Genomic DNA, 24,881 nt, shown 5'->3' on the forward strand with positions numbered 1-24,881 from the left:
GACTGCTCACCGTGTGGCAGATCCCTCTGTGACCTTGGTAAGATCCCACAGAAGTGAAGGTCACCTTTCCTTGGGTCAGCAGCCAGACAACACTCGGACCTTGAGAAGCTCCAGCATGGAAGGCACACTCTTGGCAGCTATATTGCTAGATCTTGCAAAGTGACGACACTGAGAAGGATGAGCCCTGGGGGTGTTCAAGTTCCAAACCAAGTCATCCTTCCCGGTCTGTGCACTTGTCACGTACTGACACGATGCTCTCTACAGCAAGCATACTTCTCGGTAGTGAGATTGGCCTCAGTGCTGCCTTGCGGTCTGAGAAGAGCCCGCGTGGGCTGCTGCGGACGAGGGATCAGGTTTCTGCCAGCGCTCTGAGGCCAGGCAGGGGGCATTCGCCTCACAGACTCCCCAGATGGCCTAAGGGCTTGTGCTTTTGCTCCAAACAGGGGCTGAGATGCAGGACTTAAGCCTCTGAGTGTGGTGCATGGACTGTGGAAATTCAAGGCCTCTTCAGCCCTGCAAGGAGCCACTACAACTCAGGTGTGGGTGTTAGGCCAGTTTTCAGGTGCCCCTGAGGGGCCGGGTGTGCGTGGCCTCCGTTGGCTCACGTCCCCTCCAGCTGTCTTTCCCAGGCTGTCTCCACCAGCACCCTCCTGTTAGGTTCCTCACGATGCTCACTGAGCACCACCCTTGCTCGCTCACCTCTGAGCTTCGGGTAAAGTCCAGCTCACCTTCGCGGCATTCCTGAACAACCTATGTTGCCCCTCGCTCCTGCAACCCCGTCTCTCACGGCGGGATCCCTTGTTCCCTCACCTGGGCTCCTGAGCACTTAGACAAGAATATCTGGAAGAGCCCTTTGGACGGCTCTCTGCCCCCTCTCCTCCAGACCATGAGCACCTGAGGACAAGGATGGTGGCTTCTTTCCATCACCCCACCTGCTAACTGGCACCCCGGTGCTCAGAAGGAGCCCTTTCTTTTTTTTTTTTTTTAATTTTTTTTATTTATTTATGATAGTCACAGAGAGAGAGAGAGAGGCAGAGACACAGGCAGAGGGAGAAGCAGGCTCCATGCACCGGGAGCCTGACGTGGGATTCAATCCCGGGTCTCCAGGATCGCGCCCTGGGCCAAAGGCAGGCCCCAAATCGCTGCGCCACCGAGGGATCCCCAGAAGGAGCCCTTTCTATTGAGGTGAACTTTTCTTTTTGAAAGGAACTGTGTGTAGTTCTTAAGAAACAAAGGCATGGGTTGTTGGGTGAAATCGGGGACCAGACCAGAGTAACCCCAAACTCCCCAGGGCCCCCTCCCCTCAGGGCCCCACGTCACCTACCTTCAGAACATCTCCGGTGTGAAAGCTCAGTTCATCCTCACCTGAGGCGGTGAAGTCAAACTTGGCGATGGCTTCCATGTCGTGACGTGGAGCTGGAAGAGAAGTAATGTTCTCATTATGCCCTTCTGTCCGGGGAAGCGAGCAGAGCGGCGGCGGCCTGGCAGTCTGAGCAGGAGGTCAGCGCCCGGTCCCAGGCCTCCGAGGCCTCCAGGCTGGAGACAGGCGGGCCGCACGGCCGCACGGGGAGGGAGCCTGCAGGATGTGCTTCCCGTTCTTCCCCCAATCCCCACATGCCAGGAGCAGGGAACTGAGGCCAGCAGCGCCTTTCCCCTTCCTTTCATCTCACTTTGCCTGTCTGGCCTGTCACCCTTTCTGCGGGCGTCCCTGTTTCTGGCTGATAAGGACGGAAGACTCGCTATCACCTCTAACTCGGGCCGAGGGGCTGGAAAGACTGTTCTGTAAACATCGTCCTGAGGCTGTCCCTTGGCAGCTATATTTAACCAGGCAGTGTTAATTAGACAGATGCCATTTTCTCTTTTACATCTGAATCATTTAAGAGAATTAGGCAGCATCGGCCAGTGGGGAACTTAGCATCCTTCCACATGGCCTGAGAGTGGAAAGCATTCTGGTTCGAGAAGCAGGAGACTCAATTAGACTCCTTATTTCATTACAAGAGTGTAAGCCAAGTACACTTTGAAAAATTTCATTCTAATACTTCTGAATTGAGTTAAAATATTATTACCCCCTCCCCCTGGAATACACGAGGCCTATGTAAAATAAAGTTAGCCTACAAATTAAATATAGTTAGTTGTGGGTTTTTTTGTTTGTTTGTTTGTTTTTAAGGAGACATTGCAGGGGGCACCTAGGTGGCTCAATGAGTTAAGTATCTGCCTTTGACTTCAGGTCATGATCCTGAGGTCCTGGGATCAGCCCCACATTGAGCTTCCTGCTCAGCAGAGAGTTTGCTTTTCCCTCTCCCTCTGCTGCTCCCCCTGTGTGTGGTCTCTGGCGCTCACTTACTCTATCTCTCTCTATCTTTGTCAAATAAATAAATAAAATCTTAAAAAAAGAAAAAGACATTGGGGCTATAATAGAAAGAGTAGCATCCTGGTTTTGTTGGTGGCTGACTAGCTGTATGATCTTGTACAGCAACTAAACCTCTTGAGGTCTCAGTTTCCTCATCTGTAAACTAGGGATCATAATATTCAACTAATAATAGGGGTGCCTGGGTGGCTTAGTCAGTTGAATGTCTGACTCTTGATTTCAGCTCAGGTCATGATTTCAAGGTCGTGAGATAAAGCCCCATGGCAGGCTCCACACTGGGCATGGAGTCTGCTTAAGATTCTCTCTCTCCCTCTCCCTCTGCCCCTCCCTCTCTGCACTCTTTCTCTCTAAATAAATAAATAAATAAACAAAAAACACCCAAATAATATTAAAAGAAATTGTATGGGATGAATTTATCCTCAGCAAATGTAGTCTGGCCAAAAGCAGCCCCAGTTTTCTTCTGATTTCTCCCATCTTCTATAAGCTTTCTTCTTTGCAATTTGATGCTAATTCTCCATGACCCTTAAATCCTTTGGTTCTTTGCTAAGACAGATTGCTGTTCCGACAGTCTTGGAAGTTGTTGCTTGGCATTTGCATTTATCAGAATTTGGCTAAGTCTGAAACCCTTTAGGTTAGTAACCTCACACCTAATGGCTTTCAGTAACCAGTAAACCAGGACCACAATCACACTCTCAGTGGGAATTTCCACCCAAGTGACAAGATTTGGGTAAATGAGGAAGGTGACTGCCAGTGGGAGGGTACAACATGCAAAGATCAGGGGATCAAAGCCAACTGCCATGGTGGTGACAGCAAGTGACTAGTTTCTCTGATTTTCCACATTTACTCAGTCTTCCAAAGGCAATTTGTAGAGATGACAATTACCCATCCCAAAGGTAGATATTAAGCAAAAAATACTTCAGGAGCCAAAGTAAAATGTCATAGTTAATTGTCTGAGTTTTATCACCAGCCAAAATTTATTTCAAAAAAAAAATATATATATATATTTTGTACCCTTTCTTCAGGATCTGTCCAGCTAAGGCAAATTAAAATTGTGACCTCGGGTGACCCACTCAACAGAAAGGAGTATTCTGCTCTCTTTAGTGAGCACTAAATGCTTTTGCTGATTTGCTTCACCCCGTGGCTTTAACATGAAAGGCCTCCCTTAATTAAGGCCTTGCCTTGAGTTTGCGGGAAGACATGGTGTCTGCAGGTCACCGTCATGGTATCAACAGCGGATACTGGTCACCTCAGGAGAGCAAGTGTCAGGTGAATGGTCCTGAAAACTAAGATCCCATTTCTATGCAAATTTACCTTAATAAGCATGATGGAGACAAGAGGAGGGCAAATGCTAAACATATTAGAAAATCACATAAATTAGGGATGAAAAAATATCCAAGGCATGCTCTAGATATGACCTTGAGCTTGGGAAGATCTTTCCTACATTACATGTAACTTGGGTACTTGGTCCAGGCTGGCTGTGTGTTGCTTCAGTGAGAAGACTGAGGCAGAAGTAGCATTGCTTCTGAGAAGCAGCTCTTTGTCCTGCCTTTCCCCAGGAGGCAGGTGGTATGGCACATCGCAGAACTCCCTAGCTTATAATATTAATCCTGACTCCGAAAACCCAATTAAACAGGCCCACTCTTCATGAAATCACTTTGAAAAAATTGTGTGCGTCCCATTTCCATTTGTGAAATGAAATCTGCTCAGATGCTGTTTGGTAGGAGGGAGACGTTCAGTGGGGAGAGGGGTGTGTTCTATTTTCGTTCAAAACCCAGGGCTTTGCAATTTGTCTCCTTGAATTTACCATTCCCTGCTTCCCTAATAGCAGTGCCACCCCCAGGGGTTGGTCTTCTATTTGATCATAAAAACTCATGGAAATTTCTATCCTATTTTTCTATATCCATTAGTCTTAATTTTGAAAACTTTTAAATTACCACCAGGGCAAAAGAAAACTGAACTAACATATTTGGTTCAGTATTTATCCATTTGTTGTATAGTCTGTACCTTCATATATATATATATGAATATATATTATATATATTATATATATATAGGAATATATATATATTTTATATATATATTATATATATATAGGAATATATATATATTTTATATATATATTATATATATATATATATATATATATATATATATTAAAAACATGGTAGCAACAATTTTAAGACAGAAGAGAAAAGAGGAGGGACAGGGGAGAAAGTGCAGCCAGCTCAAGAGCTCAAGTGTTCAAGAATGCGGTGGAGCCTTCTAGCTGCTGTATGCAGTTACAGTGCTTCTGACCTGAGGAGAGATGAGGAGAAAGACATCTCTTTAAAGAACCTCACGCATGCATTAAATGTGCGTTTCCTTTCAGTGATCAGCTTCAGAAATGGCTGAAATGCTGCCTGCTACAGAAGGAGAACATGAATGACAGGTGACAATGTCCAAGGGCAGTCAAGCCACCTCCTGGAGCCTCCCCCACCCACCCCGACCCCGTCAATGATGCCATTTATCCAGAAATCCTACCTCAGAACCATGCAGGGCTCCTCCCCTTAATGCTAGCACTGCTTCTCGCCACCCCTCTGCGTCTCTCTCACTTTGCCCCTTTATGAATTGCGTGCAATATCCATTAGCAGCCCCATGACACAGATCTGGTGTGCCACTTGGCAGCACTGCACAGGACTTCCCCAGGCACGATTTTCTCTGCCCCTGCATTTCCATTTAAGCTTCTTTTACCTCCAAAAAAACCTGAAAAATATTCAGCCTTATATACCAGGAATGTTTGTCTACTTCTAAAATACAGTCACCGCGGAGGATGAAAATAAAAACCACAAGATAGCTTTTTAAAAGAGCCCCCATGTAAAATCCAGATTAATTGGATGTGTTCAGAAGCATGTAGTTACCCTCAAAAATGGTACCCGGCAAGAAACTTCTTGAAAGATTTCAGCTCCTCCTAAGTTGGCTATGAATAGCCAAAGCTTCCGTTTTATGCATCTCTTTAAAAGAGCAATTGCATAACACCACAAAGCTGTTGGAAGACTCAGGCTCAGGACCCAAAGAAAGAAGGAGCTGGGTCCTAAATCAAGTCAGCAACACCACTTCCTATTTTGCTGGAGAGAACTCTAATTTAAATATTATGTGACTTGTACCAGTTTATGTTGTAATTCTGTTAAGCTAATTTTTTTTTAAAGAGAGAAACACTGTTCCTTCTAAGTATTGTTTGTAGCAGATTTATCAGGATGGTAACAACAAACATAATTTTTATTAATTTATCTTGTGTGTGAAATGCAGTGATAGAACAGTAAGGAATTTACATGTTAGGACTTTGCAGCTACTAAGAGGAGCTTGGCTAAAACTGCAAAATTCTTCTGGCAGTTTGACCCACATAATGCAGATCTTTGGAACCTACAGCCTTTCTACTTGTCAGGCAAAGCCCCTCCTGGAGTCAATGGGAAGGCAGAGTGCTTACTCTCCTCCTAAATTGACAAGGTCAGCTCCATTACTTTTCAGAAGTAGGAAACTTTACCCTGCCAGGAAAAAAAAAAAAGATTCTAGCTAAGCCTCACTGTACACAATAGATACGTTCTTGAAAAATTATTAGGACTAGAGTATTTGTAAGTGGCTTCATATTAGCATGCATTTTAGAGGCTTATTCTATAAAGGAACCCCATGGCGAATCCCTTTACAAAATGAAAAGGAAAATTTGTTATACAAATAACTACCTTTTAATTTATCTGTCCTAAAATCTGGGTTTTCACACATCAAGTCTTAAAGTGGAGCACACCTGTATATCCTTCTAGCACCTCTCACCATGGGTTAAATAAATGTTAGTCTCCTCTCTTCTTAACTCCCAGAAAGCTTTTTAAAAGCCTCTCCTATTGATATATAACATTCCACCTTGGAGTGTAGAATAGGAATCATCAAACAGCCACTCAACTGTGCTGCTATAGCCAGGAAGGCAGCCTGAAAGAAGAGAATTGAATGGGTGTAGCTGGGTTCCAATAAAACTTTATTTGTGGACACTGAGATTTGAATTTCACACAATTTTTACATGCCACGAAGTTTTACTGTTCTGATTTTTTCCCCCCTAACCACACTTAAAAATATAAAAACCATCTTAGCTCATGGGCAAAAATAGGTGATGGGTGGAATTTGGCCTGCTGGCCATGGTGTGTGAACCTCTGATACAGAAGCTTTTATCTGTATCTTGCCTGCCCTAGTAGTCTGCAAACTTCCGGAGGGGAAGAGCTGTGGCTTAGTGAACTAAGTGTGGGTTTAGGAGTAGATGGGCCTGGATTTAAGTCTAGGATGTGCCATTCACTTTCCAAGGGTCCTGTTTCTTTATCCATTAGACAGGAGTGACCACGTTGACTTCATGGGGATGTTGTATATTCATGTGTGTAAAGACACTGGCTCACAGTAGGCATTCCACAAATGGTAACAGGTGTTGGTGTTATTTATTCTTAGATTCTCTACAATATCCAACCAGTGCTTAGTAGGCACTTAGTAAATACTAAGTGAATGAAAACGTGATGAGCAACCTGCCATCAGAGAGTCACAACTGTAATAGGTTTCCTCAGGGCAGGGACAGCAGATAGAGGACCCATTTACAAGGACAAATTAATTTCCCACTCAAAAGTGCCCTGACTTTTCAGCAAACTCAGCCGGATAATAAAACACACACCCGCACTAAAGGTCTGATTTATTTAATCCAACAGAGGGCAATGGTGCACCCCAAACCATCGGTTCTGTCCTGTAACTCATTTTTTTTGCGTCTTGAGTCCCCACAACCTTTATCTAGACAGGTTTGGTGATTGTCCTCCTTTCTTTTGTGTGTTTTAAGGCATGTATACTTGATCATTTCAAGGAGTCCAAAGCCCATACAATACAGAATGGCTCTGCTGGGCAAGAATTGGAAATCATCGGCTCCTACTCCGTATCCTGCTGCTTGAATTCCCTGAGTAGAGGTGGTCCTGTTCATCTCAAAGTGACTAGTCCTCACTCCTGGCTTCCATTCTAGGTTAATGATTGATTTCTCCTGAAACCCCTACTGCGTGTTTTTCTTTTTTATCTGAACCCTACATCTGTGGTTGGAGACTTTTTGCCTTACTTTATCACCTTTTCCTGAGTGTTGAATATAGGAACAGGATACTGAGAGAGGTCATAGATGGCCCTCCTTGAAAGTTTGTAAGCTTAGGTGGGACAACTACCTATAATTTACCTGTTGGCTATTGCTTAAATATTCTCCCAGAGACCCAAATCAATCTATTCCGGAAAAGGCAGTAGAAAAAAAAAAAAGGAAAGAAAAAGGCTGAGCATGGTCAAGAGATCAAGGGTTGGCCTTTCTTCAATTTGGGTTTTCAGATGGCAAGATTTTTGCTCTATTCTAAACCAGTGGAATCCCTGCTTACAGAATAGCTCTTAATCAGCTGGCCATGTTGGAAATGTTAACCTTCTTGCTGAATGTCTAACACGGTGTACACATTTCCTTACTGTGCCTGCTCTTGAATTACTTCTAACTCATCCCTGGAGCCTTTAAAATAGAAACCCAGGGCAGCCCAGGTGGCTCAGTGGTTTAGCGCCACCTTCAGCCCAGGGCATGATCCTGGGGTCCGGGGATCGAGTCTCACGTCAGGCTCTCTGTATGGAGCATGCTTCTCTCTCTCTCTCTCTCTCTCTCTCTCTCGTCTCTCATGAATAAATAAATAAAATCTTAAAAAAATAAAATAAATAAAATAAAAACCCAAATCCTATTCTAGTAAGATCTTCCTTCTGGTTTCTCTGGAGACTCGGATCTGCGCCGGCAAGTAGAGGGTAAAGTGGCAGTTGAATGATGGCAGCACCAAGCGTGCAGATAGCCACGTACTTGGCAATGGCGATCAGGGGCCTCTGCTTTCAAAGATTGACAACCAGCAGCTCCCACACTCATCTAGACCTCCCAGTCAGAGCTGCAGGACCATTTCTTTTTAGGTGCTGGACCCCAGGGGGGAATAAACAGCCTTCTCAGGAGGACCTGGCCTGTGTCCACAGGTGTTCTCTCCATGGCATATAAGCATTTCTGACTTTATTGCAACCAAAGTATGCAAAGACAAGTAGAATATACTCCCCAAACCATTTCTGGTTGGTTGGCTGAGATTTTAGTACCCTCTAAAAGCCTCCATTTTAAATGGTTTTGCACACATGAGGCATTCTTATTTTCCTCTTGTCCCTAGGTGACTCGTTATTTCCCCCTCCAAAGTCCCCTAGGAGGCATAAACTCTCCTGGCAGTACCGGTGGGGCAAACTCAGGCAACTAGAGGGGCTGTCTGCACCCCATCCCAGAATAGTGATTCCTCAGTGGCTGGCCTCTTGGTGCCAGTCTTGGGGACGCAAGGAAGTGGCTTAGGAAGAAGACTGCGGGGTGTGCTCCATTGCACCTGCAGGTGTCTTGCCCACGTATCAATCATCCTCTGGCTGCTTTGCTTCAACAGTAAACAGCAACAGAGCTGTCTCTGATGACAGGTAACTAAGGGGCAGTGGGTCCCGGGGCGAGAGTTGAGACCTGGGGGCACTCTCTACCACTGCACCTCCTGCCAACCCTCTCCCGACCGCTTAGAGTTTCAATCTACTCGTTGGCCTTGCCTTGATGTCTTCCTATTTTCTGAGTGGGTACTATCTCCTCAGTTAGGAGGCACTTGTCTTTAGGTTTGGAAGCCAAATAAATATATTTCAAAGACATATAGACAAACTTGATGCAACTGGAGAGTCCCTCTGAATCCCTTATATCTTCATTTAATCAAATTGCTGTTCTGTAGATGCCTACTTGTCGCTGTGGATTCGGGAGCTCTCACAGGTCTCAGGGATGTTTTCCTCTTTTTAAATTAGCTCCTCTTTTCCTGCTGAAGGTTTTTTTTTGTTTGTTTGTTTGTTCGTTTGTTTGTTTTGGGTTGGGAAGGGAGGGCAAGGAGAAGGGAGTAGAAGATGGTGGAGACAAACAAGGGGGGGGATTGTCCCTGTGTGGGTCCCCTCCCCTGCAAATGAGAGTCATTTGCTCTTCCTCCTTCTGTTTTTTTTTTTCATCCTACTCTTTGATAATCAACACCAGTCTGGCACATTAAATGAAACTTTCTTTCTTTTTTTGTACAATTTTTTTTTTTTTTTAAAGATTTTCCTTATTTATGAGAGACCCAGAGAGGCAGAAACAGGCAGAGGGCAGCCCGGGTGGCTAAGCGATTTAGCGCCACCTTCAGCCGAGGGCCTGATCCTGGAGACCCGGAATCTAGTCCCACGTCAGGCTCCCTGCATGGAGCCTGCTTCTCCCTCTGCCTGTGTCTCTGCCTCTCTCTCTCTCTGTGTCTCTCATGAATAAATAAATAAAATCTTAAAAAAAGAAGTCAAGAAAAGAAAAAAGAAAAGAAAAGAAAGAAAAAGAAACACAGGCAGAGGGAGAGGCAGGCTCCCCACAGGGAGAAAAGAAAAGAAAGAAAAGAAAAGAAAAGAAAAGAAAGAAAAGAAAAGAAAAGAAAAGAAAAGAAAAGAAAAGAAAAGAAAAGAAAAGAAAAACACAGGCAGAGGGAGAGGCAGGCTCCCCACAGGGAGCCTAATGCAGGACTCAATCCCAGGACCCTGGGATCACAATCTGAGCCAAAGGTAGACGCTCAACCACTAAGCCACCCAGGTGCCCCCATAAGGTCTTAAAAAAAGCAATCTCTACGCCTAAAATGAGGCTCAAACTTCCAACCCCAAGATTAAGAGTTGCATGCTCCACCAACTGAGCCAGCCAGGTGCCCCTCTTTTTTTTTTTCAAGGTCAAAGCACGTCACATAAAATATCACCTGTCCTCAAACTTTTTATAAGAAGAATAACCTTTTCTTTCAGTGGACAAACTCAAGCAACTTCTATTCTTTTTTCCCCTAACTTGCCATTCTCTGCAAGGTGAGGCTGCCAGCCATTGCAGAGGTGCAGGGGCCTGACTGGTTTCAGATCTCAGTTCAGCTGCTTCCTTGCCAGTGGAGGGGGAGTGTGTGTGTGTGTGTGTGTGTGGGTGGGTGGGTGGGTGGACCTTAGGTCCTCTGTGCCTCAGGCTCTGCAATCAAGGATTCAGATAATAATCCTCATTTCCAGTTTGTCCAGGGATAGGGTGTGACCTCCCGGCCCATCTATGGAGTCTGACAGTTCAATGTCTCTCCAATAATTTCTCATCTATCTACTCTCCTTTCTTGTAGAGAAAACAGTTTCAAAACCATTTTTCAAAAACCCACCAAGCCTAGGAACGCCTGGGTGGCTCAGTGGTTGAGCGTCTACCTTCGGCTCAGGGTCCTGGGATCGAGTCCCGTATCAGGCTCCCTGCAGGGAGCCTGCTTCTCCCTCTGCTTATGTCTCTGCCTCTCTCTCTGTATCTTTCACGAATAAATAAATAAATAAAATCTTTTTAAAAAATCCACCAAGCCTATGCCTCTTTCCAGCTTTTTAAGTCTCAAGTTTTCTTCACTTGCCCTGGGTGGGGGGGGGGGGACAGAAACACTGAGTACTCTCTACTCACTATAAAGTTCTGGCTGCAGTGATTTCAGAAGATGGGACACACAGCATATTGTAATCAAGACAGTCTCCTAAGTAGAGAGAAAAGACAGCACGAACCAAAGGGCAGTGGGGTGAGCTGAGCAACAGAAAACTATCCTAGCTTCTAGGCTTTGCCAACTGCCTGGATCTCAGTGACCGCGTGGCTTTCCATAAAAGAAACCCCAGGACTGGGGATCCCTGGGTGGCTCAGCAGTTTGGCGCCTGCCTTTGGCCCAGGGTGCGATCCTGGAGACCCGAGATCAAGTCCCACATCGGGCTCCCTGCATGGAGCCTGCTTCTCCCTCTGCCTGTGTCTCTGCCTCTCTCTCTTTCAAGAATAAATAAAATCTTAAAAAAAAAAATAAAATAAAAAGAAACCCCAGGACAGCCACCTGGGGGGCCCACGGGGCCCACTCCTCACCCAAATCCAGAGACAAGAACCAGCTGGGACTAAGTTCCATGTATTGATGCGATCTATCACGGGCCAAGGGCTTCCCATGCACTTTGCAACATGATTATGACTCTGATCATTATTACTCCTACGACCACGACTGCCATGCACATTTTATAGCTGGGGAACAGGGGAGTGATTACCGTCCATGCCCGCTGGCCCCTGAGGCTGTTCTTTCCTCCTGCACGATGCCCCTGCCGGTACCAGCAAAAACGAAAAGTCCTGCACTAGTTCAGGATAATTACTAACGAGCTCGGGGCCCCCTGAACCTTCCTGGGTGGCTGTCCTTCAGCCAAGAAATTGATGGGCACAATTCTCACGTACCCACAAAATTCAAGGCCATCATTCCTCGGTCAAAGAGGCAAAGCCTGCAATAAACCTGGCTGACCTCCGACCAAGCCATCGTGTGCTTTGAGGCCACTGCAGATAATGGAAGCAATCTCAGTTAATAAACCTACGCGCAGCTGTTCTTCTCCTTGCCTTTCCCTTCCGTTGCTTTCTCTCTCTCTCTTGCTGTCTTTCAAGGTCACGGGTCTCTAACCTCTCCCACCATCAACATTCCTCACCAGCTAGTCTGCTTCTGTTCTGAGCTCTGTCTCCTTTCTCCTCTGAATGCCAGTGACTTACCGTGAATCTAGCGAGAGCAAGTGTACCTCAGGTCTTTTGTTTTCACGTCTCCTACACTTTTCTTATTGAAATGACACCGTGAAAACAACAGCGACAGAAATGAAACAGGAAGAGCCCACCAAGCCCGCCGGAGCTGTTCCTTCCAGCCCCACTCTGGCGTCAGACTGAGATATCTTGCCATTTTCTTGTGTTACCCTGATTGTTCCCTAAAGCAATGAAACACCATGAATCCTGTTGGTGAAATCCAAACAAGAATGAGGCATTAAAGATAACACGCACCCCCCAATCAGAAATGATTCAGGGAACCCTACAAGAAGGGCAGGAGGGTTGGTGGTGGATATGAGTGGAGGCAGGATGGAGACGTACAGACAGACATTTTACAAATTTCCAGGCTTCTCCTCCCCTCCACACCCCACCCCTCATTCACTTTCTAATTTCTATTCACATCATGATTTCTCTTCAAACATATCACCAGGGTTTTATGGTGCCTTCATGATCTCTTTTCCTCCTCTTCCCGTCTGTTCACTGTTTATTGATTTGGTCTCTGAACACTTGGCTCATTTATCATATATATATTTGAAAGCCTCCATCTTCTTGCTCTGTGGTCACCAGGGTTGTAATATCACTCCCAAACGTTACAGAGTCAGCTCAGCACCCTCTTCCCTCCCTCACTGTCTGCACTCAGTGCTATCTTAATTCTTATTTGGGCAGAGGACAAAAGCAAATGACTCTGTGACCACACCTGCTTGTCACTTTTACTTATATTTCCAGGCCCCCACTTATTATCAGAATGCAGGTCATTTTTTAGTTCGCTGGTCTCGAACCTTGCAGAAGTGGACCTTAACCCCTGCAACAGTTTACCTGGCTTTATTCGATAAGTCCACCCCTCGAAAGGGGGAGGTAAATACGTTTTTAGATATCAAGTTACCCCATAGAGGTACTAAAAAGTTACCAAGAGAAGAGATGTTGCCCATTAATTTCATCAGATGAATAGTTATCATATTCTTATCTTTTTTTTTTTTTGAAATTAAGGTCATAATTAGAGTTTGCTTGAACTGAGGAACACCTGTATTTGCTTTGCTTACTGTAGTCTCTTTCTTTCTAACTGCCAGTTTTGATCCCCAAAACTCTTAGATTGTCCAAGTTGAAGATGACCCAGAAAGTTGACCCAGTCTTTCCTTAATTTATTGAGATGATGGAGACTGGGCACAGGGAAGGTGGAAGTGGAAGCAACTTGGTGGCTACATCGAACCAAACATCTCACTATAATTTTCAGTCCAAATTCTACCCTAAGGAGAAATAAAAGAGTTGAGTGTATGAAGACGAATCTCACAATACCCCAATTCTTGTTTCTGAGCCTGACTATCCCTGGGTCCTCCACCACCTTCTGTGGGACGAGGCTCAGACTCCTTGCTCTCCTGGTCATTTCCTTCACACAACGTCAATGTTCTTCTTTTTTTTTTTTTTTTAATTTTTTTTAATTTTTATTTATTTATGATAGTCACAGAGAGAGAGAGAGGGAGAGAGGCAGAGACATAGGCAGAGGGAGAAGCAGGCTCCATGCACCGGAAGCCTGACGTGGGACTCGATCCTGGATCTCCAGGATCACGCCCTGGGCCAAAGGCAGGCGCTAAACCACTGCGCCACCCAGGGATCCCTGTCAATGTTCTTCTTAAAAAAGTGTTACTTAGAAGTAAGCCCAACGTTCAAGAAATGGTCTGAGCTGGGCTGAGTGGAAGACCCTGTTAAATCACTTTCTCTGTGCAGCAGAGCTTTTAACAACGCTTGACTCTGTTGGCCATTCGGGGTTCGGCAGCCAAGCCTTGGGACAAAAGCACAAGGGTTCCTTGGCATGAAGAGGGGTCACTCCAGGCCTCTCCACTTCATTTTTGCGAGAGGCTTTTGGGAGCCCAAATGGGAGGTTCAAACTTAATCTTTTTTATTTTGATCTTGTTTTGGTCCTGGCCGTCAGCCAGCTCTGCGGTCCATGATTCAGCTGGAGCACAGATTGGTATTCCTCCCCTCTGGTCTCTCTCCTGACTCTTGTCTCACAAGCAACCTTAATGCCTTTTTGGTCTTTATCCATAATAAATGGAACATGGGCTTGGAGTCAGATGGAGCTGAGCTTGCGTCCTGGCTCCTTCATTCACCAGCTGTGAGATCAGAAGCTCACTGGTTACCTCTGAACTCGGTTTCTTACTGAATGACTCCCTCCAGATTGACATGAACTCATCAGCACCCTCTGAGCATCAGCTCTGAACCCACCAGATTAAGTAGTCATCATTCTTCACGTTTTCTTGCGTTTTGTTCTCTAGGGTCTCGTGGAAAATGCAACCAAACGCCTGGCTGAGATCAAACTGGGCCGTGCCTGTGGCCCTTTCCTTACATGGCCGTCTGATAACCTTATAAGAACAGGGTTCCAGGGTCATACTTGGGGAAATGCCACGTGGAGGAAATTCACCTTTTCACTCACTTTGCCTCTTTTGTGTCTTCTGTTCCCCATTCCTTGTCCACCTTTCCTGTCTGTTGTGTTTCCTTCTATGTCTTTTAAATAGGCTGCTGTCACCTTATCTGAGAGTCATTTTCCCATTCAGAATTCATTGATGCCATGTTGTCATGCTACCTCCTAGATCCACTCAAGACTTTCCTGTTGCCATTTTGGGCCTTAGCAATCTCTTCTCCATGACATCTCTCTAAATAGGCTTCAGAATACCACACACCCATGCAATGCAAACATGCCTCAGGATGCTTTCTCATTATTCTCTAAGCACTCCTTCTGCATCCTCACCTCTGCACTGGTCCTCCTTCCACCACCGAACTCAGGCTGCTATGTACAGTTGTGCAGGTTGTTTACTGCACAAGGGCCTGTGGCTGAGGTTGCAGTGGGGACAGCCAGTGCTCTTCTCTTAAGCTTTGAGTCCTGATGTGGGGCTGCATCTAAAGTTAGGGACATACTTTTCTAATTTAAATGAAGGCATAGGGATCCCTGGGTGGCACAGCGGTTTGGCGCCTGCCTTTGGCCCAGGGTGCGATCCTGGAGACCCGGGATCGAATCCCACGTCAGGCTCCCGGTGCATGGAGCCTGCTTCTCCCTCTGCCTATGTCTCTGCCTCTCTCTCTCTCTCTGTGTGACTATCATAAATAAAAATAAATAAATAAAAAAAAATAAACGAAGGCATAGGATCTGACTTCAACTGCCCCTCCTAAACCTTACTTGGGGTCTGCCCTTGTCATACCCTAAACTCTCATTCTCTCTTTTTCTTCTGGGGGACTCAGCATATCTACCCCTTGCTTGGTGCTGCTGCCACATTCAGTTACATGGGCAAGCACCTGACCTTTTAGAGTCCAGCTACCAGAGTTCAAATCCTAGCTGCACCACTAGCTACCTGGGTGATCCTGACCAAGTCATTGAATCTCTCTGAGTCTCATTTTTCTCATCTTTAAAACAGGAATAATAATAATAATAGTACCTGCCTTAATATTCTCGTGAAGATATTTGAATATTTGAGACATCCATCTAAAACACTTAGTATGAAAAAAAATAAAAAATAAAAAATAAAACACTTAGTATGGTGCCTGGCATATAGCAAGCACTTCATGCCTGCTAGCTCCTGCTACTTTATGCATATTCCATGATAGCTACTGATGGTTGAGAGATGCAGTGCCTCTCTGGAAAAATCAGTGAGAAAATGTATCCCTCACTAGGAAGGATTGCTAGATAAAGTACAGAATGCCCAGTTTAATTTGAATTTCAGACAAATGTTCTACTATAAGTTTTCTAGCATAAGTATATCCCCAAATGCTTACCCTGTCCACATAAATCTCATAGGGGTAAATGGTGCATTGTTAAGAATAATGGCAAGGAATCCTTTGACCTTTCCACCCTGTCCTCTCTGTTCTGCCCACTGCCTGCCATCTCACACAATGCTTGCTCTACAAGATCTCTGACATAAAGACTGGGGAGTGGGCCAACTTGTGTCATGAGACTCCAGATCTTGGAATGAAGCCTTAGGTGTTCCTAAGAAGATTATGGTTTGCATGTAGAAGTGCATATTCTCTCATTCATGTATGGAATGAGCCACAAAATATCATACTTCCCACCTTCTCTGCTTTTCGTGTGTTATTTGCTACTTTCCATGTTGTGTGGACCAAAAGGCATGCTCTTCCTGTTCAGCATTCTGGAATACTACGTGTTTGGTAAGTGGGTCTGATAGATTGGAATTTCTGTTTCTGTAAGTGAATTTTCTTGTAATTTGTATTTGTGATAAAACAGGAATCCTCTAAACCTTCTTACGTATTCAGATGTTTCTTTTATAATTATTCTGGCATTTCACATTTTTATTCTCAAATTCACTATCTGCTTTCTCATATCTATAACTTGTCAAATTTTTCCATGCTTGGCATTTGCACCACAGTAAAAAAACTACTGGGCACCGGCCCCAGTGAATTATTAGTAGTCCCATCACGTAGTCACCAGCTTGACATTTACTTGTATTATCCATGTCTCTAGTCCTGATGACAAATAATCCTTGACTTGGTTGCTGATAGCTCATCCTTTTTTTTATTTTTAACTATGATTTGTGCTTTTCTAGAGCCTGGCCTCTTCCTAGAACCACTGTGGAGGAAGCTACTGAACCCCCAGCAGTACCTAATGTGGTTCTGTTCCCTTTGTGATCTTCTCTTTCTTATTCTCTTTCATTTCAAATCCTCCATTACTGACTCCTTGTCCAGATTCTTTTCTCTCCCAACTCTGTCTGCATGGCCAAGCAGTGGCAATTTCTCCTTGGTCTGGTCTTCACATTTGCTGCTGCTTGACCTCATGGGGCTTTCACTTTCCTTCTCTCTCTCAGGAGTATCTCCTATGCTTCATGCATGTGCTCAGCAGACATCTCCTGGGCCCCACTATGTGTCAAGCATTGTGCTCCACATGGAGATCCAGAGTGGATTAGAGAGGTGGTCCTAGACCGTAGCTGAGTCCCAGTTTTGAAGGAAAGACAGAGAAGTTGACCAAACAAATGAGATCAGTGTGGTAATAGAGCCAAACCTCAGTGGTTGAAGAGCCCAGAGGAGTGGCTCCTAATCCAGACTGGGATGGGTACAGGTGCAAGAGGGGCCAGGGGGCCCTTTCCAAGGGAGATGAGTCTTATGGACAAGTAGATGGCATGTACATCATCAATGGAGGGAATGATACCTGTAAATAGTTGCTGTGGAGTCCATTATGTTCATTATAACCAACGGCGATTGGCAGGAGGTGGGCTTGGTGATTTGGGTGGAGGCAGGTCATGGATGACCTTGCACAGCAGGACTTTATGCCGCAGGTGAGGGGGAATCTATGAAAATGTTGATAATATCTGCATTAGGAAATGTTTAATCTGGTGGCAGTATGAAGGATTGGGGAGCAGGGTGAAACTATAAACGAAGAAACCACTGCAGTGGTCTTGGCCAGAAACCACGAAGGCCTGAAATATGACAGCGAGAGACTATGCTCCTTCCCTCGAGCTTGGGCTTATGTCTCAATAGTAAGTGCTTTACATGTTTTCTCATTTAGTCTGCAGGATCCTGAGGAATAAAACCTGTTGTTCTATCCATCTGACGTATGAGAAAAGTGAGGTGCAAAGAGGTTAAAAAATTGTTCAAGGTCACATGTGTCAAAAAGTGGTGGAGCCAGGATTCAAATTCACCAGGCGTATTTAACTAATTTTGTGCCTTGTCTATTACTTTGACCATCTGGCAATGGCTAAAAGGCAGAGAAGAGTCAAGAGCAGCACTCTCCGACAGAAATATGCAAGCCACAACTGTGAGCGACACATGTAACTTTAAATATTTCAGTAACATATTTTAAAAAAAGGAAAATTATTTTTAATAATTTATTTTACATGACATATCCCAAATGCTATCATTTCAACATGAAATCAATATAAAATATTACTGAAATATTTTGTATTCTTTTTTCTGAACTAAGTCTGGTGTGTATTTTATAATTATAGTACATCTTGACTTGGAGCAAGCATATTGAAGTACACGTGTCTAGCAGCTACCATATTGACCAGCATAGGTCTGGAATGAATGGCTCTCATATTTCTGCTGTTGTAGAATGTGCCAATATGGTAGATGGTGGTAACATTTTCAGAGATAAGGCACTATGGGAAGAAAAGATGATTTGGGAGGACTTTGAAATGCTTGAAAAACATCCAGGTAGAGATTCCTAATCAAGGGTTGGATGCATAGGTGTGGCTCTCAACATAGAAGTCTGAGCAGACATATAAATGCAGATGCATATAAATGCATCTATTCCCATATAGATGATTATTAAAACCCAGGCTTAGAAGGAAGTCAACATGAGGGCGATTATGTACTTAGACTAAGCTCTGGAAACACACGGAAGGGATGGATGCCTTGTGTAGGTAAAGGAATTCATTTGTAGGTATCTCCTCTTGAATGGGAAAGAAAGATAAAGTGTGAATGCAGAGGTAAGTTTGTGTAGGTAAAGAGGGTGAAGAGAGACAGGAAGTAGGCCTTCTAACCCAATGTTGGCAGGAGTTCTCTTGGCTTTTCTACATTTTTTTTCTTCTACAGAAAAACGAGCACTTTTATAGCTGACTGCTCACAAAAATCTATCTGGAAAAAGGGGAAGCAAATAAAGCAAACAAAGAAGAAGAAGCAAACAAAATGTAAATATTTGTTCAGCCAAGAAGTAAAACCAAGATGAAGACCCATCTCTCCCAATTGCTATCCCATACTGTCTCTCTCCTTAAACTTTCTATTTTGGAATAATGATAGAGCCACAGGAAATTGCAGGAATATTACAGAGAGATCCCCTGTCCTCCTCATCCTCTTCCCAAGATTGACATCTGACATCACCATGGTACAGCATCAATACTGGGAAACTGACATTGGTACAATTCTATTAACTGGAATTCTATTTTTTTCTTTTACCACTTCCTAGCGGGAAGCACCCTGACTAAAAAGAGTCAAAATGAGGCAAGATGTAATGTCCAACCAGGTCCAGAGCTTTATGTGTGTTCAAGAGGTTTTATGCCTGTAACTAAATGACATGCATTAAATATAACACCTAAATGCCACCTCAATGTTCAGGTCAAAAATTCATTCTTAGAGTGATCTGTAACTTGTACCAACATTATGTGGTCAGACCAGACTCTTCACTATCTGTTTGGCTTCTTGTTATGGAAAAGGATGAAGAACAGAAGAAAAGAACTGCTCTGCTGTCCCCATCAGGATCTGTAATGAGGACTGTATGGAGAAAGGGAGGTTGCTGTACAACCGAGGTCTCACTGACTACCCAACCCAGGCTCAGTTTCTGACAGGCAGTCTTGTTAGATGGCTATTTCATGCCCCCCCCCCCCCGCCCCGTCTACACACAGCAGAAAACCAATGGATTAGGAGGGAGTTAGCATTCAGATGAGTGAGTCCATCCAACTTTCGAGCTGGGATGATTTCAGAGGAACTCACAGTATCCAATACGATAGGCTCCTCAATAAATGTGAGGGGTTTAATCGAACCAGCTTATGAAAAAAACAGACCCAAAGGATACAGGCACATTCCTCAAAAGCAGAAGCAAACAAAGAAAGAATCAAGAAACCTCTTCGCTTCAAGGAAATAAAAACCAGCAAGAGAAAATTAAGCCAACTTGAAGGGAACAGTGGCTGTCCATCAGCCAGGCTTCAGCCAAGGCAAATAATCCATTTATTAACAGAGGTGAGAGCTCCTCTCTATTTTTTCTCTAAGTGGTGATTTGTTAATCAGTAAATACGGAATGACTTTTTTCCTCCCTTGGGGATAAATGAGTTCTAGTTCTCAAAAAACAATATATCTGGCAAGAGGTAGAACGTAGAAAAATGAAATGTTTTGTCCATTAAGATCTGAAAATTCAGCAAAACACTCATTTCTGGTAACTGGGTGAAAAGAATTTGACAATTGGCCTTGACAACTTCTGAGCAGCTGAAGAAGGAAAAATTTAGCAAGAACAGGCTGGATCAGGATGGTCAGATGCCTTCAGGCTGAGTGATCTCCACAAATTTATTTTGTGCATCTACACCTCCCCTTACATTGTCACATACCATATCTGTGCTACCAGTAATACAATAGTTCGTGGCTGAGGGCAATTCACAGTCGTGAAGTCCAACTATAGGCTGAAGGGAACAGGACAGGGGGAAGAGGTAGGGGAAGGAGGGTCCTTCCTCCGTCATAGCCCTTGGAAAGGGTCTCCTGCCCCCCAGGTGCTGAGCCAGAGCAGCACTCACTCACAGGACAAGGGTGGAGGGAAGTAGCTGAAATCAACTCAGCTCTACAAGTGCTGTTATCAAGGTCAAGGGTGAGAAAACCAAAGTCATGTGCTTGATGGATTGAGCCCGCATTGACCGGAGTTGAAATTCAGAACTCAGTTCCTTCATAGACCTTTCCCTTGACAGTGTGGTTTGGCCGTTTGTATCCAACCCAGCCATTTGTTTGGGGCTGAATAGATGCAGGCTGCATTTTTAAATCCTTGCAGATGCTTGAACAGACCCCGCTCTCCAGTCAGACAAGAATGCCACCAGATGTGACTAAACGTGCCTCCCTTTGGAGCCATTTAAACGTGAGAAATCCCTCCCCTAAATCCCTCCCCTAGCAGTCCGCGGCAGGAAACTATTTTTATCAGGGTCTTTCAACCCCAGCTCCGAGACACATCGCAGATATTCCTGCAAAAGTTCCAGCCCACAAAGAAATAAACCCCGTGCCAGACAAACTGGTGCCCGCGGGCCAGGGGAGGGAAGGGCGGGGAAGCTCAGTGGAGGTAGCAGGGCAGGCGGGGCAGAGAGAAAACGTGACCCACGTGGCATCTGGTTTCTCTTCTCTCTTCAGCTTCCACTGAAGCAAACGTGAAAAGGGGGAAGAAGCGAGGGGGGGAAGCAAGGAGAGGCAGGGCCCCTTCTGGGAAAAACAATTCTAGTCTTGAATTCTCAACCCTGCCCACCTCCCAAGCCAGTGACCACTTTCCCCCCACGCACCAGGTGGTGGAAATGCTCAGTCTGATCCAGGCTGGAGCCAGAAAAGGGGTGATGACGGCTTCTGCCTCAATCTTTCTGCTGTCTCCCTTCCCCCTTTCAATCACAATAAATATATTTATACTCACTTGATTATGGCAGCCAGACAATGCTCCCCTAATTGGCAGTGATCAGAGCACCAGAATTGCTTGGGTGATCCTGCTGTCTCTCTATCAGGCAAAGCAACGAGGGGCCACTAGGGCAGTCCCCATTAACAGTTTCCGGTGGAATAACCCCCCCCCCCCCACTGGTGCATGGCAATGAATTTTCCTAACAGCTCCTAAGAGCCAACCCTTGAGGAACTCAGACTTACATGAACCTGCCCAGCATCGAATACTTTTGTACATCTTCCCCACCCCCCAGCTCTAGTGCATAGAAAAAAAACCCATAGCCACTTCCTTCTGCTGGAGGTTCTTTTGTTCTTTTACGTTTTTTCTTTTTTTCTTTTGCAGGCCTTATGGAGCTAACTGTCATTTTTGGTTCTTGGTTCTTTGTAAATTTCAGGGACATCTGGCACACAGTTTACTGCATTTGCTCGCTCTGGTATTTGTAGATGCGTGTGCCGTCTCTGCTGCGTGTGCATGTTAACATTCCGTGTGCATAATTTATGCACGCATAATTTGGAACTTAAGTGCTTTGGTATATTTTGACATTTAAATGTGACTACCACAGTGCTGATCATAAGGAATTGCTTAATAAATGTTTATTAAATACATGAATGCACCAGGAAGGCAAATGTCATTCATTCATTCACTCATTCATCAGACATCTGAATGCCTGGTGTGTGCCAGTGTGTGGCTTAGAATGTGCTAGATGCTGGAGGTTCAGTGATGCACACCCACAGTCCCTGCCCTTAGGATGCTCACAGTAGTAGGGTGGGAGGCAGGCACATAAACAGGCAATTATAAGATATAGAGACACAGCGAGAGAGCCCTGTGCAAGGTGGCCTGGAGGGCTGAGGAGGGAGACCTCAGTCTACCTAGGGAAGGAGCTGAGGCCATGATGTGTGTAGAGGGGTTTCCTGAACATGGGGAGGCCTGGCTGCGGCTATGAAGTATTCCAAAGGGGTAGCATAACTGGTGGCAGGACCCAAGAAACAGCAGGGAGCAGAGAGCTAGAAGCCCCCTGAGGGTGTTTGGGAAAGTCCTGAGGCCAGGAGTTGACAAAAATGAAGTGGGGGCTCAGACAGGGGACTGGATCTGGCCCCGAGAACCTGGAGGCAGGGAGTAAAGAAAAGGAGCCTCAGTCACCTCAGTCGGGACTAAACATCTTCTGGATCATGCCAGAATTTGTAGACACACACATCTCAAAGCAGAATTTGAACCTGCTTTGGAAGCTTTGCCGACATGCAGTCTGTCACGTCCCACACCCGTCACTGATGAGCTACATGAACCCGAGCAAGGGCTGCCTTCTGTAGGAGTACAATGAGGACACGGACTCTGTGGGCTCTAGGACTCCTCCCAGCTTGTATATAATAAGTTGCCTAGGGTCTCTGAGGCGTGTGTATAGACCACACCTGGGCCTGTTCCCTGTGCCACCCATGGGGGCTCTGCAGGAAGGAGGCCACGTCCAAGCAGCACATGGTATCACCGGTAGCATCACCAGTTTACAGGGCAGAGACTGGCAGGTGCGATTCCGCAGAAACCCGTCAAAAGTCCTCATGAGAATGTACTGTATGATAAAGACATTCTACCGTTGCCAGCCTGGGTCAGGGTCTCATTATCTCAATTCTGAAGCACCCCCAATTAAATTCTTTTTTTTTAAGCTTTATTTATTTATTTATTTATTTATTGAGACACAGAGAGAGAATGAGAGGCAGAGACACAGGCAGAGGGAGAAGCAGGCTCCATTCAGAGAGCCCGACGCGGGACTCGATCCAGGGTCTCCAGGATCACGCCCTGGACTGCAGGCGGCGCTAAACCGCTGGGCCACCAGGGCTGCCCACCCCCAATTAAATTCATAGCACGGATCCCTGCTTGATTACTTTTCTCTAAAGCACCGCTTAGCTTATAGCCTTTCTGCTCAAAAACTCTTACTGATTCCCCTTTCCTTATAGAATCAAGCACTAAGTTCTCGGAGTGACATTCGAGGCCATCCTTAATCTAACCCCCTGCCCTATGTGCCCCATCTTCCAGGGTGCCAGGGACACCCTGGCAATGGCACCCATGAATATTCCTACTTCTTTGCCTTTTCTCCCTCCAGCCCTCCTACTAAAGATCCAACTCAAATTCAAGACCATCTCTCCTAGGAACGCTGTCTGGCTTCCCTGCCCTCCGCAGCGTCCCGTGTGGCACTTACTATGTTGTTCATTAGTGACTCTTAATTTCACTTTGTGGCCTGTGTCTTAGTTCACTGGCTAATTTGTAAGTTCCAGAGGATAGGAGCCAAGCCTCACCCCCCACTCTTTGTAGTCTATGGACCTAGCTCAGCATCTTGCTCACGGAAAATAATTGCTGACCGTGGCTTTCCTCCACTATAGCCTCTAGGAGACCATTGAGTAAAATCCATGGGAAGCATGATTATTATTGTGTTATCATAGCGGCCGTGGCCCCAAGTTCTTTTTCTGCCTTCTTGGAAAATAGGAACCTTGGAAAGAGTGGTTTGCTGTAACCATTTTGGAATAAAAAGAATGTGAAACATTTCTCCTACGATTCATAAACAATATTTTAGAGGTATTCCTTCAGAGCTTAAAGTTCATCCAGGAATGAGCTATTTATTGCATGGATCAAAAGGAGCATATGTGCAATCCACCAGGAGGAATAATCACTCTGCTAAATTTAAAGGGGAAAATGATTGAACATTCCTGCTCAAAAGCAGAAATGGTTTAACATCACACGACTGAAGAGGAACATGAGTGACTTACTTAATTTTTGGCACCCCAGTGTTCGGTTTTTATTGTATATGTTCCATTGAGCAGCACACGGGATTTTTCACAAAAGAAAAACTGGCGTTAAATCAATAAGGAAAATCACCATTTCCTTACCGATCCAAGAGCATTTAAGGAAGCTGAGCTCTGCCAATATGTACAACTGTGCAGAATTTTGTAACTGGGCAGTTAAAACCACCATCTAAGTTGGCAGCTGTGATTTTCCCAGAAGCAGAGCTTCAGGAAGAAAAATAGCTTTTAAACTTCAGTTCCATTTTTGCAAATTGGATCTGTTCATGAAAAACTGTTTTAAGTCCGGGTTTCTTTCTTTCTTTCTTTTTTTTTTTTCCTCCTCTCTCATTAGTAAAGGATGTGGTTGTTTCTTTTTACCCATATGGGAATTCATCCATTTTCTCCACAAATATTTATTGAGTAGTTATCATGGTCAAACACTGTTTTAGGTGCTGGGGAATGCAGATTGGAACAAAAAAGGCAAAAGTCCCTAACCTTGAGGATTATCTCCGAGGGAGGGCAGATAATAAATAAGTAAACAAGTAGGTAGATAGATACTATGGTCAGCCATAAATATGGAAATGATGCTAACAGCTTATTGTACTTAAAAAATTAATTTCTAGAAAATTAAAAATGAAGACTCCCCCATGAATATTATCTTAGCTAATATATGTCAAATATATGAAGGGATATTTTTAAAAATAACTAGTGGGACTCCTAGGTGGCTCGTGGTTGAGTGTCTACCTTTGGCTCAGGGCATGGTCCTGAGGTCCTGGGATTGAGTCCCATATAGGGCTCCCTGCAGGGAACCTGCTTCTCCTTCTGCCTATCTGCCTATGTGTATCTCATAGTAAATAGACAAAAATCTTAAAAAAAAAAACAAACTAGTAAGGAAGACATATATTGTTTTTCCATGTGACGTTGACATTCCCTGCTGACTTTCAAAATAATGGGCAGCCTTATGTCTCTACATGTTCCCTGGAC

The 24,881-nt window shown here is 44.8% G+C and overlaps 1 protein-coding gene across 2 annotated transcripts in view; it reads right to left on the reverse strand.

The window, feature by feature from the left end:
• Positions 1-24,881, reverse strand: part of GRAP2 (GRB2 related adaptor protein 2) — a 64,005-nt gene that overhangs the window by 19,754 nt on the left and 19,370 nt on the right. Inside the window, exon 2 of one of the 2 annotated variants that reach the window (XM_055328676.1) lies at positions 1,325-1,416. In XM_055328676.1, the coding sequence (XP_055184651.1) occupies positions 1,325-1,402 (78 nt within the window). In that variant the 5' untranslated portion in view covers positions 1,403-1,416. Of the gene's footprint in view, positions 1-1,324; positions 1,590-24,881 lie in introns of those variants that run through there. The other variant, XM_055328678.1, reaches the window with a different exon arrangement.

Source organism: Nyctereutes procyonoides, unplaced genomic scaffold (assembly GCF_905146905.1).
Source record: "Nyctereutes procyonoides isolate TBG_1078 unplaced genomic scaffold, NYPRO_anot_genome, whole genome shotgun sequence".
In the NCBI taxonomy this organism is placed as follows: domain Eukaryota; kingdom Metazoa; phylum Chordata; class Mammalia; order Carnivora; family Canidae; genus Nyctereutes; species Nyctereutes procyonoides.